Raw genomic sequence first — 15,488 nt, forward strand, 5'->3', positions numbered from 1 at the left:
TTTTTTCTTATTTTCCACTTCAACACCCCCCCACCACCACCACCACCACCACCACCACAAAAGAAAAGAAAAGAGCAGGACAATGTGCCCAGTTTATCGTAGAACGTAGATGGATGTTTTTGGAGAGCATGCCATCCACTGTCAGAAGCAGCCGGGGTTCAAGTACAGGCATGACTTAGTCAGAGATGTCTTGTATGATATCCTCCAAAGAGCAGGGATCCCATCAAAGAAGGAAGCGCCGGTTAACTTTCTCACTCCTCCTGGAGAGGCTAGATCTACCCTAAGGCCGGCAGACATTCTTGTCTACAATTGGAGCGGGGGGAAGCACGCTTGTGTTGATCTCACAGGGGTGTCTCCGCTGGTGGGGTTTGGTAATGGAGAATTCAAGGTTGGGTATGCAGCGGATAGAGCAGCAGAGGCAAAGGTGGGCAAACATGATCAAGCTTGCAAGGACAACCATCACAACTTCATCTCGTTCGCTTTCGATACGTTTGGTTTCCTTGCAGCTGATGCGGCGGAGTTCCTCAGGAGGGTACAAAAATTCATGAATAAGAATGTGGCGACAGCAGGGTCCGCTGAGTACGTGTTTCGTAGGTTGGGTTTTGCAATTCAGAAAGGATTAGCGGCGCAGCTTGTTGCCCGCTTGTCATCATCACTTGTGTAATATTTTTTTATTTATTTATTTTTATTAGATTAAAATAAAATAAATAAAAGCAAAATAAAAGAAAAAAAAAGAAAAGAAAAGAAAAAACCCAAACATATTTTTCTTTTAATTGCAGTGATGGCAACTTGATGGGGTCTGCTTTATAACTTGATAAACTAGTTAAAATCCAAAATGATTTTCAAATTAATATTCAATTAATTATCATTTAGGACAATAATCCTTTTTGTAATCGTTGGTGCAGTTACTACATCCACACATACAAAAAAAAGGAAAAAAAAAGTTGGGGCAAGATTACTTAATGATCCAGTTAGTTATAATCCAAATCTATTTAATTCTAAGAATTACTGGATTTAATACTGTGGATATGCTAAAATCTATTTCACTTAATTTTATTTAAATTATATGACATTTTTCTAATTTACTTATTGAACTATATAAAATAAATTATTCTATAGGATACCATAACACTAAAACTATTTCTACTATGGACTTAGATGTAATGGTTTAATTAGTACGGATACGCAAAAAATCGATGTAACGGTTTTAATAGTATGGATATACTAGAATCTACTTCACTTATAAAATAAATTAGCCTACAGCTTCGGTGCTCCATGAAGATTTGTTAGAGCACCAGTGGCATATCTGTAAATAAATTCCTTAGAAATAGGTCTCACATTTTTAGATAGATAGATTTGACGGTTAGGAAGTGTTCCACACCCAAAATTGTAATTAACTATAGGTAAAAAGGTTAGTTTAGGAAATATAATTTAGGTTAGTTAGAATTCTCCAACTAACTAATATGTCACTTTATAATTTTTAGTGTCTTATTTTTATGTACTTGTGACTTTATTGATATCTCGCTAAGATGGTGATGAAAATGTGAATAAACAACGTTTTGATTAGTGTCATCCCTCAATTAAACTAACAACCTTCAATTATTCATTGCTACTCAAGGAAATTCTTTCAATTAATCATAAAAAAGGAGCAACTGTATGCAATCACACTTATACATTTCCGTGTAAAGGGATGAGGCACATCTGCATACAAGACAAATTTGCCTAGAAGAAATTCAAGAACCAAGCAAGTAAACCCACAGGAATACAAAAAGACGAATTAATGAAAAAAAAAATTAGAAATCAAATTGTTAGGCTTAAAATACCTTTTCTGGATCAACTAAACTTTTGCTTCTGGTGGGGCTCAGTCAAGTATGCCGGAAAAGGCGTAGGAGGCGACGATGTAGGAGAGGTGAGGATCGGTCTAGTTCGAGGAGGAAGGATATGGTAGATAGATCTCTAGAGCGGCGAAGAGAGTGGAAGGTCGGGAAGAAGGCGTAGATGGAGGAGAAAGGTTGGGTGGAGTTGTGGTGGTGGCTCTGACAGCGAAGAATTAGTGCAGCAAGAGAGAAAACGAAGATAGAGCAAAAACAGAGCATAGTTTTGGAAGAGGATAATTAGGAAAATAAGTAAATAGGTTGGACAAAAATGCCCTTCCAGCCTTTTAGATAGTTTTTAAATTTTTTTCAAATTAAAAATGCTAAAATTGCTAATTTGGGAGCACCGAACACTCTAAACTACTACTCTGGACTTAGAGGTAACAGATTTAATAGCTCGGATAGCAGTAGTGCAATTAGATGTAACAGATTCTGGTATGATTCAATACAATAAACCAATAAAACTATCTCCCAGGCAAGAAAACACAAGGACAAATTTAAAAAAAAAGACTATTTTTTAATATTAATAAGCAAAATCGATCCCATACAATTTTATTTAACAAAATCGACCGCACGGGACTAGTAGTCCTGTGCATTTCTCCCAAAACCCAAAAAGCCAACGACCTCCTCTCTCCCCCTCCCAGTCCCTCTCCCTCTCCTCCCTCCTCCTCCGCGAGGCCCACCAGCTCCCCGCCTCCTCGATGACATCAGCAGCAACGGCGAGAGCAAAGCCTTGTTCCGCTCCGCCATTAACCCACCGCCCCAAAACCTTGAACTGTGGTTTTTGATGTGTTTTTAACCCCTCGCCCTGAGCCCCGACGCCACCCTATTCGACCTCTTCCTCCTCATCGTCGTCGTAGCCTTGCTTGTCGCCTGCAGCTTGCGAGTTCGGATCGGGTCGGAGGATTCGAGCTCCGCGAATTGGAGAGGGCACCTGGAAACGTAAAACAAGCCCCCATGCGACTGCTCAAGCTCTCGCCGCCACGCCCACCCCCTTTCCCTTCGCCGCCCGCCGCCTCGGTTTCCCCTCCCCCTCCCTCGCGGTCGATTTTTAGATTTTTGGGTTTTTGGGAGAGGGCAGAGGAGGGAGGAGAGGGAGAGGGACTGCAAGGGGGAGAGAGGAGGTTATTGGGTTTTGGGAGAACCGCACGGGACTAGTAGCACGGGACTACTAGTCTGGTACGGTCGATTTTGCTGAATAAAATTGTAAGGGGTCAATTTTGTTTATTAGTATTAAAAAGGGGTTTTTTTAAAAAAAATTTGTCCAAAATACAAATTTAGATATTTTTTAAATGAGTACATAAAAAAAGGGGCATTCCGAGAATCGAACTCGGGACCTCTCGCACCCAAAGCGAGAATCATACCACTAGACCAAATGCCCGGTGAGACATATGAGTTTTCTTCCAATTAATAGTAGGCATCTCAGTCGAAACGTTTGCTTTCTCACAACTCAATTCTAATCTTCAACATAATGGTTCTAGGCTTCCCTCTATAGGTCATAATATCACCCCGAATCATTTTCAATGTAAAACAGGATCATCATCTTCAATTACAGAGCACAGACTGTAGTTCTATCTTGTAAAATTTACAATTTCATTCAATCAGGGACCATCACTTTGTATACTTTCGATCACTAAAATAAATAACATTTTTTTTATCTTAAAAAAAAACATTTTCATCGTTGAATATAGTTAAAATTAACAAAAGCAACCAGTAAGAGAAAACAAGTCACATTGACTAAAAATAAAATCTTTTATAACAGGCCAATGTTCTTAAATTTCAGTATAGTCAATGCCATTGCAAACAAACCGGACTGAGTATAAAATTGTAACAGAGAGATATTTCAAATATTCAAATATGTTTAATAAAGATAAACTATGGCATTAAAATAACTTGATTGTGTCTCATCTGCAGCGCCATAAGAAAAACCTAATCACAGAAAATGAGCATAATTTGTATGAAAATACCAAAAAAAAAAAAAAAAAGAAGAGGCTAACCCCCTCAAAATATCAAGTGGGAATCAAAACAATCTTTACTTCTCAATGTTCATGGTATAAATTTGATGCAAGCATCCTCCACAGTTGGGGGAAAAAAGGAAGAAGACAGATTACATTTTCAGGAAATAAAATTTCCTCTCTATGATTATCATGTACCAAGAAAGAGCCTATTGAAGAGCTGGACACATGAAGTGCTCAACAGTTCCTACAAGTTACACCTATAGACACATTATTGCCGTAAACAAGGCTAGAATACAACAAATTCGGCAGAAATTATCGAACCTTCTGCAAGAATTGGAGCCATCAATTCTACCCCTCTCCAAATTTATTGTGACGCTCTCCCGCTAATTTATGATAGCATATAAATTGAACCTTTATACACATAAAAAGAAATGAGAGTCACGGAATAAGCTTTTTTAGGCTAATTTCATAGATAGAACGCATAAAAGAATTAAATTTACCATAGACAAGACCAGTTAAGTGCTTTTCATTATAATTTCTCGCATCAAGTCTGAAGGAGCTGTATGAGAAAAAGAGTTTACTGAGCAAAATAAAGTGGTATATGAAATCTAGAGAGAGATGTACTGCAAAAGTACCTGATGAATTTGTGAAGAGTTCAAATTGCCCCATTGCTTGCCTCAAGAACATCTCCTCTCCACTAACAAGAGCGGCTCCACACTCTCGAGCTTCACGCATGAGCCTAGTTACTTTTGGGTTATAAATAGCATCGAACACCACAGCGTAAGAACTGAGAGCTTGCTGCAATGCGTTATGTTTAGTAGAGAATTAGAATGGTATTAATTTGTTTTAGTCCCACATTGCAAATTCATGTAATTGTCTTTTCTTAACCTTATTATAAATAAACTGTCCCTCTGCAGGTAAAAGAGCCAAAAACTTCGCAACAATAGAACACAGCGGAGCTATCCACAATTGGGTGATAGTACAGGGGTTCTATCCGCAATTAACCCTAGTTAAACTTAACATCATGAGAATGCTGACTAATAAATAAAGCTAACAGCTAGCAAAATCATATATAAGTTCTATCTCAAGTAGGTATACAAAGATTGTTATAATAATTAAAACCACTGGTATTATTTATAATCCAGAAGCAAATGCTTGCTAGTCTCCTCACTCAAAAAGGCAAGACAAACTTTCACATGCTTGGCTGATAACTGAAGATGATAAACCTTGCGTAAATAATTCATTCACCTAGTCAGGAAATCAAATTTAACAGAAATAATCCAAATATAACTGAGCAATAATCTAGCAATAACATAGAAGATTTACTTTTACTGGGGAAAAAAAAATTTATCCATGAATTATTCAAAACTGTGTGCCTTGGGTTCAATGCAGCCTTATGATTTCATGGATGGTTTAGAATTTTACTCATCATTTAGGAATTCAATGCAGCTTTTGACATATGTCTTAACAACACTAAATAATGCTATGAAAGCGTCTTTACATCAAGAGACAGTGCATTTAGCCAAATATCATCATAGACATTCAAATTGAATCAATTTTATAAGGGAAAAAACAAAAAAAAAGGACTCAAACCTTAGAAGATAGAGGTGTATCGTGAATGTTTGGATTCATCCCTATAGATGTTGTGTTTGCAAGTACAGCACCTTCCTCCGCATGAAAATTTTCCAACTCAGTAAGACTTAAAGCCTGTCCTCCAACTAAATCAGCAAGCTCCCTTGCTCGATCTACCAATCGGAGAATATATAAATAAATGCACAAAACTTTAACTGCATACAAATTTCTTAAACATAGGCTAGTGAGTACAAAGCAAAAAAGCCAAGAGCCATCATACATAGATTATGATCTAATCAGACACGCCTACAAATGCATAACATATAATTCCTCTCGAAACCATAACTAACATAACAATCAATAACGCTCATCATAGTTCATGACTTCATTCAACATTCAAATAGACAAGCGAAACGAATTATGGAGCATAACAAAGTTAGAAATGATTAACAACAACAAATCCATTATTTTTCATTTTTAAAGCTTGGCTACATGAATCGTCTCCTCCATCAAGTTTAACCGTCATCACACTCTCCCTAAATGCTAAGTTAGAAATGATTGGATAACAAGCAATGATTGGATAACAATCAATAACGCTCATCATAGTTCATGACTTCATTCAACATTCAAATAGACAAGCGAAACGAATTATGGAGCATAACAAAGTTAGCAATGATTGGATAACAATCAATCGAAACCATAACTAACATAACAATCAATAACGCTCATCATAGTTCATGACTTCATTCAACATTCAAATAGACAAGCGAAACGAATTATGGAGCATAACAAAGTTAGAAATGATTAACAACAACAAATCCATTATTTTTCATTTTTAAAGCTTGGCTACATGAATCGTCTCCTCCATCAAGTTTAACCGTCATCACACTCTCCCTAAATGCTAAGTTAGAAATGATTGGATAACAAATAGCATCAAAGAATCATTGCTAACAGACTATCTACCAAGTTAGGAAAACTACTGAAATAAATATAAGGAAAATAATTGAATCCTACCATAGGTACGGTTTGCAATCATAACTCTTGCACCCTTATACTTTGCTCCAAAAGCAAGTGCTCTCCCAGCACCTCCAGCACCTATGACAACAAAAAGCCTACCGGCCAGAGGAGAAACAGTGCCATCTTTGTGCCCCTGCAATCCTGCAGAAGAGCTCCAAAATGAAGGCTTTACATGCCAAAGGGGACATAAAAAATTATCCACTGAATCTAGGGGAAAAAGCACCTCTAATTCCATCCTCAATAGCAGAAATTGCACCAGTATAGTCAGTGTTGTAACCAACAAGTTTGCCATCAGTTTGTCTCCTTATGATAGTGTTTACAGCACCTATAGACTGAAAGGACCCAAAAAAAGATAGCGCAAAAGACATTTATGAGTATATATCACCTAACCGAGATATTGTTTAAAACATGCATAAGTGGGTGAAGCAGCTAAAAAGAATATAATAGAAAAGATCCAATCAATTACCTTAGCAACTGGATCAACTTCATGACAGAGAGTAACTGCTGTTTCCTTGTGAGGCATTGTATTACTGCAAACCCAGATAAAAGTAGAAAGGCATACATGACATGTCTTTTTATATAGTAGTAGTAATATAATGCACAAAGCCAATCATGTTAAGACTTTAGGTTTATAAAGTTTTAAATAGGCCACCATTTAGCATGTGTCACAAAACTAACAATGAAATGGAGGCCAGAGGAAAGCTAAATTTGAGCCCCTTTTACAGATGGAGATGGGTTTTTTTTATTTGAAGTCCCTTCTAGCGATATGGATGTTGGTTTTAGATTTATGTCTATAATGCAATGGATGCTTTATAAAGACGTGACGGCCAATATTAGATCCAAATCTGGCCATAGAGAAATATACCCTTTTTAATCTGATATCTTTCTCCCTAAATAGGGTGTAATGTGCTTTTCAACAGGCATATATTTCTTAGACTTCAATATGTTTAAATACTCTAAAACCAATGAAGATATAAGAACATGCAAACTGCAAGAACACATCTTCAAATAGACAAGAACTTGAGAACAAAAAAGGAGCCATACCTGAACCCAGTAAAATCTGGAGATGAGTAGGTATTGAGGAAATTAGCAAGGTTATCAGTCAAAAAAGGCACATAAACCGCATTGAGACCAACTGCTTTAAATACCGCATTGTGCAACTTAGGGCTTTTGCTATGTCCCACTGGCTTTCCAATTAATCCGTATACTTTTGTATCAACTCCTATCTGCTTGATTCTATAAACGTCCAATAAATCTGACATAGTTGGCTGACCAGGAGCTGATTCTTTTCCAGCACTAAGTGTGCCAAAAGTAAGATACCCTCCAAATTTAGGGCAAAGTATCCGAGAGATCACTCCTCTTTCACCCATGCACAATCCTATCATTGGGACCTGTAATCCCTAATAATTAGAACTTCAGATGCTTAAATAAGAATAATGCTATAGAAATAGTCTGTGATAAAGGAATTCCTGGAAACTTTCATACCACAAAAAGGACAATAAGGAAAAAATTTATTATAAGCAGTAAGATCTTTTTAAGAAATGAGAAAACTGATGATTGCAAGTAGGGCCTAACATTGCTAGAAAAAACTTCACGAAGAGGGCAATTTCAATGATTTATACGCATGTTAAATTTTTACACATCAAGCTTTCCTAGACCTCTGCCTAGCCACCTGTTACACTGATTCTTAACACAAACATGCACCCAATCATATATTTGACTTTACAGGAAATGTTAATTAGTCAATCAAATCCTTTATTATGCTTGCATCAATGTTGTATGTCTTACTTGGCAGTGCACAAGCACTTGAAACATGCGTGCCACATCACAAATGTCGACAGCAAATGTTGCAATCTTTACTATGTCGGCTCCAACAGCTTGTATTCTTGCCACCAAAGTGCTGAGCTCCTCAGTAGATGGAGTGAATTGATAGTTATGAGAAGACACAATGAGCTTAGCGCCCTCTGGCCTCTTCCCTGATAAGAAGTGCAAAAACTCCCGAGCGACCTGCAATTACCAAGATGTAGACCAGGTCAAATTTTCTTCCTTTTTTTTCCCTGGTAAAAGATATAAAAAGAAGTTTTAGCACAGGAACTAACACAATAAATTAATATCAAGAGGACAGTTTCCTATAACTCCTTAAGCAGCATCGTGCAATTGCATGATATTTTGGGGTCATGGTAACGCAACTTTTGTTTTATTTACACTGAGTTGAATGAGTAAAATATAATTTTGCACCCAAAGTCTGCGACTCACTTTTGTCCTAGTTAGCACCACAATAAGAAATTAAAATAGCAGGTGACATAACTAGGAAAATATTGATAGCCAGTCAACATAACATAGCGTGACTTGTGATAGCTATCGCTACTTCTACGTGAAATAACACTACTTGAACCGATGGCTTGTGAATTCAAATTGGTTTTAGTTTGATTGTACCTAGGAGTTCAGTTTGGACTTTCAAAGGTCAACAAATACTATGTTAGATAAAGTAAAATAAATAAATAAATAAGATGTCAAATTTTGCCCGGATGGGAGGGAAAAAGAGTAAGCAAATAGTTAAAGCAGGCTGAAAGTAGCAACAGTAAATGAACAAATGTCATCAACCAAACTTAGCTTTTCTTTATAAATTAAGGATTCATAATGAATACATGTTTATTTATGCAGCATATATTACCTTGAGCTCAACATCTACGTATTCTGCTCCCAATTCCATGGCTAAATGAAGTGCTTCGAACCGTTTTCTATCATCGCCTTCATACTGACCTCCTTCCCACTTTGGCCTATAATGACAAGAGAAAAGGTCAGAAGCAAATTGTGCATATCACATATGTAAAGGTACCCCAAAAGACCAATATTCTAAACAAGCCTATGAATACATCTCACTATTCTTTGCAATTGTGACTTTTAAGAAAGAGTCAATTGGAGCTCATAACATTTACATATATTGAATTATCAATTGCTCAACCATCAAGAGGTAAAAAGTACCAGATTGAACAAGAAAACCACCTCTCAAAGAGTTCATTTAAGTACCTGAGTTTATTCAAATGCCTAAATAATCTCTTCTACTGCCTGAATCTCAACTTCCATCAGTAACATTATCACTATAACAGTGAATATGAGCAGAATTGGGTTTATTTTAGCTCTGTACAATTACACGAAAACTCTAAAGTTATGATGGGTTGAAGGTTATAATTTTATATTTTAGTGTGCCCCCAAGAGGTTAAGAGCTCTTTTCATGTGCCGAAACTTGGCTCACACAAAGGTATTTTTTAAATCTATTTTAAATTTGTGGCTGGTTTGATTTGAACCTGAGTTGGTCTAACATTGTAGTATCCCTTAACAAGTAATAAATTTCACTTCTCTTGAGATAAGATAATATATGCAAATCACAAAGTTTGGGGGGTGTTGTGCAAAAGTTTTTCACTCCCTAATCTCCCTGTCGCCACATCAGAGAACCAGTGGCCTCTTGCCATTTGAACGAGGGTTGGCACCGCCTTGACATGGATATTAAAGATAGGGAAAAAAGAAGAAAAAAAATCTAAAACCGTATCCTTCCACACTCCTCTCAAGCTCTGATTCTCATCCAACTTGACCCCATGCTATAGTAAACAGTGAGGCGTAATTGAGAAGAATATAGGGAAGAGAGGTGAGAAGGAAAGTAGTTAATCAAACAACTCGTAGCAAGGTACGATCTTCTCTCATATTTTACTTGGTTGAGTTCATGTAATAGAGTAAGGGTAAGCTATCTTGTGCAATCAAAGGGAAATTAAAATAAATTGAGGCTAAGTTATGCTATGAAATAGGTTGTGATTTTGGTATTATTGAATATATATATACACACACACACATACACACACACACAAACCCTAGATCAGGCGAGGGGGGGGGTCTTGCTATCGGGAGAGAGAGCAGAACAAGAAGAAGAGGAAATGAAGAGTCTGGTACCAGGAGAATAAAGATAAGGGGAGAAGGAAAATCTCATTTTCACCATTGGTTTACAAAAACAATTTATAATAAGCCCACCTAGGTCACTGAATACAAATTTTGGCTAGGAAAAATTCCATATAATCCCTGCCTTATTATTAATTATTAGGAAATCCAAAAGCTAGTATATGAGAGTTATAAAATTTTGATAAATTGCTAAAGTAAGTAATAAGCTCACATGTACCGTAGAATTTAATTATTATTGATTATATTTGAATTTATTAGGCTTAGATTATGAATTACTTTTACCTATAATATATGTTTGTCCTGAATTAATGATTAGTCTTTTATCTTATATTATAGGATCCGGTTGATATCCAAGGGAGTAATATTTTGGGGACAATCGTGTCCACTAGAGTTGAGTTCACTTCTCACTAGTATTTTATAATATGAAATTGCATGAGCATTATATTTAATTTATCTTGTGATCGAAAAATAAATAATATATAATTTTCATGTACATAAAGTTAAAAGGTGATTTGATCTATTTCTGTTGTGGTCTATCCTATAATACGATGTTAGTTTCGTACAAGATATGAAAAGGAAATTTGATTTTATGTAAAATATGAAAAGTGAATTTGGTTTTATTGCTTTATTTGGAAGCTTTTGAAGAAAAGAAATATTTTGAACGTGTTTCGACAGTTTAATGGATTCAAGATTTTCTGTGACTTAATATCCAATAAAAATAAAGAAAAGTGAATCCATAAACTGTTTTAATTGGGATGATGAGTTTTACCTTCGTCCGTTTCATTTGAAAATATTTGTAAATTCTGATACGTAAAGTATTACTCATTTGACAAGTGATTCTCGATATTTTCAAACCCTTAAAAAATCTACTATGAAATGATTTTGCTTGCCATATGGTGAATATACCTTTATGGCTTTATTTGGCTCATCTGTATGACTGTATTGGCTCCTCTATATTGGCTCTTCTGAAATTTGTTCTGGCCCCTCTGTATTTGGCCAGTAACCTATGACAGTGTTAGGTGCATTCGATTCTCAGGAATTATCTGTTATGTGATGCGTTTTACGTATTCCTATGCTACTGGGCTATAATTCGTAGCCTTAGTGTGAGCTATGAGATAACTTTCACATTCATGAATAACTCATCGAGAATTAAGATTCTAACAATTGACTGTGAAATTGAGAAAATAATTGTTTGTGGAAAAATTTGAAGTAAAAAGAAATGAAGGAAACTTGATCTGTATTTCTTTAATCTCAGTTACAATTGGATTTCCTGATTACAAAAGAGAAGAGAATTGATGCAAATCATCCTCTTTGTTTAAGTCTGGGTTCTTCACGGTGGCGATGGAGTGCCTCCCTCGAATGTTCGCGTCGAGTTTGCTCTCCGTTGACGATCCGCACGTCTTGATTCACTGGAACGGTATCTTCTCCTCACGATTTGACGTTGTGGAGAACTCTGAACGAGTTTAAAACTCTATGAAAGAGTTGATTTAACCGAAATCGGTCTATAAGCCAAGGATGAAAAAAGCTCCTGTTGCTGATCTCCAAAGCTCCAGTAATTCCCCCCCAAAGATCTTTTCTTTGCTGCCAAAAAGAAGGATGAAAGATCCAGCCCAAAATCCCGGATCCGAACTAAGCTGATTTCTTAGTTATTTATAAAGGATTAAGGGGTGTAACCGCCCCCTTAATTCGCTCCTAAGTGGGGCTAGTAAGATGTAACCGCCCCTTAATCCGCTCCTAAGTGGAGTTGTGATCTCCTCAGATCGTGGAAAACGGTTTTGAAACTGTTCAGCTCGTGTTTGAACGAGTCAAACGCAAAATCCGCGTTCTGGCGTGAAATCTGCGTTTGAACGCAGTGTTTGCGAGCTGCGTCTGGCAGCGAGTGAAGCTGCGTTGGGCGGCGAATAGAGCTACGTTGTGCAGCGATATTGAGCTGCGTTGTGTGCGTTGGTAGCTGTTAAAAGCTGCGTTGGCAGCAGTTAGATGCTACGTTTGCGGCCGAACATGAGCTGCGTTTGCAGCGATTTGGAAGCTGCGTTGGCAGTGTTGGAAGCTGCGTCTGAGCTGCATTTGCAGCGATTTGAAAGCTGTGTTGGCGGCGTTGGAAGCTGCGTCTGAGCTGCGTTTGCAGCGATTTGGAAGCTGCGTTGGCAGCGTTGGAAGCTGCGTCTGAGCTGCGTTTGCAGCGATTTGAAAGCAGCGTTGGCAGCGTTGGAAGCTGCGTCTGAGCTGCGTTTGCAGCGATTTAGAAGCTGCGTTGGCAGCGTTGGAAGCTACATCTGAGCTGCGTTCGTGGCTATGAACGCGATGCGTCTTGATGCTGGTACGCGGGGAGGACTTCCACGTCTTGGTTTGAAGAGACCGTCGATTTGTAGTCTCTTTCTGTCAGAACGTTGCAAAGATCGTCGTTTTGTAATCTTTGCTTTAGCTCTTTGATATGTGAGAGTCGTCAGATTGTAACTCCCGATGTTGATTGTGGAGGCTGTTGATTAGAGCTTTCATCAGTTGTTGCAAAGATCGTCAGATTGTAACCTTCATCAGTCTACGTGAAAGTCTTCAAATTGTAACCTTCTGGAAGTCATCAGAGTGTAACTTTCATCATCGGTGTTTTGGTGAGGATCAGCTATCTATTGTGATTTTTAGACAGCCTACAATAATAATCCTCTAGTTTTGTTCAATTTAATAGTTCTTTTTCTTTCTAATGTTTACTTTGATAAAAGGGCCCGACTCTAGAAAATATTACAGTATATTCAGTTACACATAAGAAAGAAATTATAACTGTTGCATTTTCTTGAAGATGCAATATTACGATTTTTGGATCGTATTTTGCTATTTTTGAACCTCTGATGCAAAACTTATAATTTGTTATTTCTGAAAATTATTTTTATTATTATTTTGTTAGTTATCTAAAAACTCTAGTGAGGAATGTTCTCACTGAGCTCTAGTTCACCCCGTTGTTTTAAAAAAAAAATTCAGATCTGGTGTAGCGTCATAGTAGCCAAACTTTTGGTTATGATATTTTGCTGAGAGGCGTTATATGAGAAGCCTCCTTTTTGATATTACATATAGTCAACAATGTGTTTTATTTTGTAAAATGCTTATAACAGTGAGCTTATGGGTTGTAAGTACCGATTATATACATATATATAGTTGCTCTGAACTTCTATCATAAGCAGGTTTATGAATATTTTGAGATAAACTATGTGATATGAAGTGTCAGGCTTGACTCGTACAAAAGACTTGTCTCGTGCACGGGTCGCTGCTGTCGCGTAACCCGTATTTATGAATCTGCTACAATTTTGGGGCGTGACAAACATCATGTCAAAAGTCATGTCATTGCACCAAAACTCTCAAAGTGAAATGAGAGGGTTGACTTGACAGTTATAATTTCATACTATAATGAGATTTAGATAAAAGTTAGGATTATCCCAATCACATGAATGAAATGCACATCACATTTTTCAACAGCCTGCTAATCTCCTCCTTGCAAATCTTCATCTTTCCTATCCAACAACTTAAAAGAACTAATTTTCTCTCAAATTCCCTTCCACCATTAGCTGTTCCTTCCAGCTTCTCCGTCACATTTCCCAAAAGTCCACAACTTTAGTGCAAAATCTGAAAAAAGATTGGAACTTTAATGTTACCTGTAGGTGACTAGAACGGGGAGGGGTCGATTCTTGATCAAGAGCTCGAGGTCCGGCCTCATTTCAAAGGCAGCGAGGTGATCGATCCTGAGCTCGGCCACGTCAGCTCCCTGAGACCTCGCCGCCGACATCTCCGCCACCATCTCCTCCACCGTCTTCTCCACCACCGGCGCACACAGCAACGTCGACCCGAACTTTTCAGCCATTCTCTCTCTCCCCGAGGTTTCTCTCTCCAGAGAAATTAGATGAAAGAGAAAGGAGAGAGAGAGAGAGAGAGAGAGAGAGATGGGGTTCTGTATGGTTCGGGCGACGGTTGGGGCCCACTGCAGACGAGGCCGAGGGGAGGGCAGGGGGAAGGTAGAAGCTTGCTACGCGGTGGGGGGTGTTTTGGTCTTTTAAATTAAGCAACGATCAAATACTTCGTGTAATTCTGTAGCATCGAAAATGGAATAGGCGCATCGGCGGCGCCACCAATTCACAAGAGTGGCGTCATAATACATGAAAATATGATATTACTATTTTTTTAACCCTCGCATTCAATATAATTTAGAATTTTAATGAGATATAAAAGGTATTTAACTAAATATAGTTATAACTGATTTGTACTTATCTTCATATTTTAAAATCTTAGCGCAATAGCTAGAACCATTAAATACATCATTTTCAATGTAAACTGATGTATCTTGATATGTGATGAAATTGAGCCATTAAAGTTTATGTTCTCAAGGTAACTTTATTTTTAGGTAAGACCCTTCAAATATTGATGGGTCAGTGCATACTATCCAAATAATTAGGGCGTCACTTTGTTCTAAAAGCTCACATATGGCTCACTAATTGTGTGATTGAGGGTGGTGTCGTCACTTGACACCACCCTCTGCATGCTAACTCCGCCCCTGAATGAGAGGGAATCATATTTCATGAAAAAAAAAGTATAATTAGCCTAAATGTATCCTTGTGTGTAGCACATAATCTAATTTTAGTAGAAAAATATAGTGGATATAAATAGAGTATCAAAGTGAAATGTGATCAAAACTCTAGCGTATCAAAGTGTCGAAAACCACCATGATGTTGTCAAAGTTAAAAAATGTATAAACTTTGGATAGACTTCGTATTCAAATAAGGATAGACCTTTGCATCCTTGCAAATTGCGAATCACCCCCTTTAGTTCTATTGTTATTATCAGACAAGGAGAAAATTATTTTTTAACAAACAGACCTCATGAGAATCAAAAGGGTAAGAAGGAAATTACCCCTAGCGTCTATTTGCGACAATAGAATTACACGGGGTTTATCCTCGGTTTAATTCTTGAAATAACATGCTTATATTCTGCGTTTCGGAAAGAAGAAAAAAAAAAGCATTTTCTTCTGCCTGTTTATGCCATCCACATAATTTTGAGTTGGATCCGGATGTTTTCTCAACATGCGTCCGTACGAGATGGATGTGGGCCTTGTGGGGGTAGGTACACCAACATCGGG

The 15,488-nt window shown here is 37.5% G+C and overlaps 1 protein-coding gene and 1 non-coding gene across 5 annotated transcripts; both read right to left on the reverse strand.

The window, feature by feature from the left end:
• Positions 3,184-3,255, reverse strand: TRNAP-UGG. Its single transcript has one exon. It is a non-coding gene; the product is annotated as a tRNA-Pro (tRNA).
• Positions 3,848-14,374, reverse strand: LOC109819960 (bifunctional 3-dehydroquinate dehydratase/shikimate dehydrogenase, chloroplastic-like). 4 transcript variants are annotated; one of them, XR_002241670.1, is made up of 12 exons: positions 14,014-14,374; positions 9,096-9,201; positions 8,210-8,428; positions 7,466-7,821; positions 6,888-6,951; positions 6,645-6,753; positions 6,419-6,562; positions 5,426-5,577; positions 4,468-4,630; positions 4,333-4,391; positions 4,154-4,243; positions 3,848-4,076 (listed from the first exon to the last, which is right to left on the reverse strand). XR_002241670.1 is itself a non-coding variant. In XM_020385976.1 (11 exons), the coding sequence occupies exons 1-10, from the start codon at positions 14,217-14,219 to the stop codon at positions 4,348-4,350; spliced, it is 1,563 nt and encodes a 520-aa protein (XP_020241565.1). In that variant the 5' UTR covers positions 14,220-14,374; the 3' UTR covers positions 3,848-4,243; positions 4,333-4,347. The 4 variants fall into 4 exon arrangements, 2 of the variants coding, with proteins under 2 accessions (XP_020241565.1, XP_020241566.1); XR_002241671.1 differs by having other exon boundaries at positions 3,848-4,089; XM_020385976.1 differs by having other exon boundaries at positions 3,848-4,243.

This window comes from Asparagus officinalis, chromosome 8, assembly GCF_001876935.1.
Source record: "Asparagus officinalis chromosome 8, Aspof.V1, whole genome shotgun sequence".
Lineage (NCBI taxonomy): Eukaryota > Viridiplantae > Streptophyta > Magnoliopsida > Asparagales > Asparagaceae > Asparagus > Asparagus officinalis.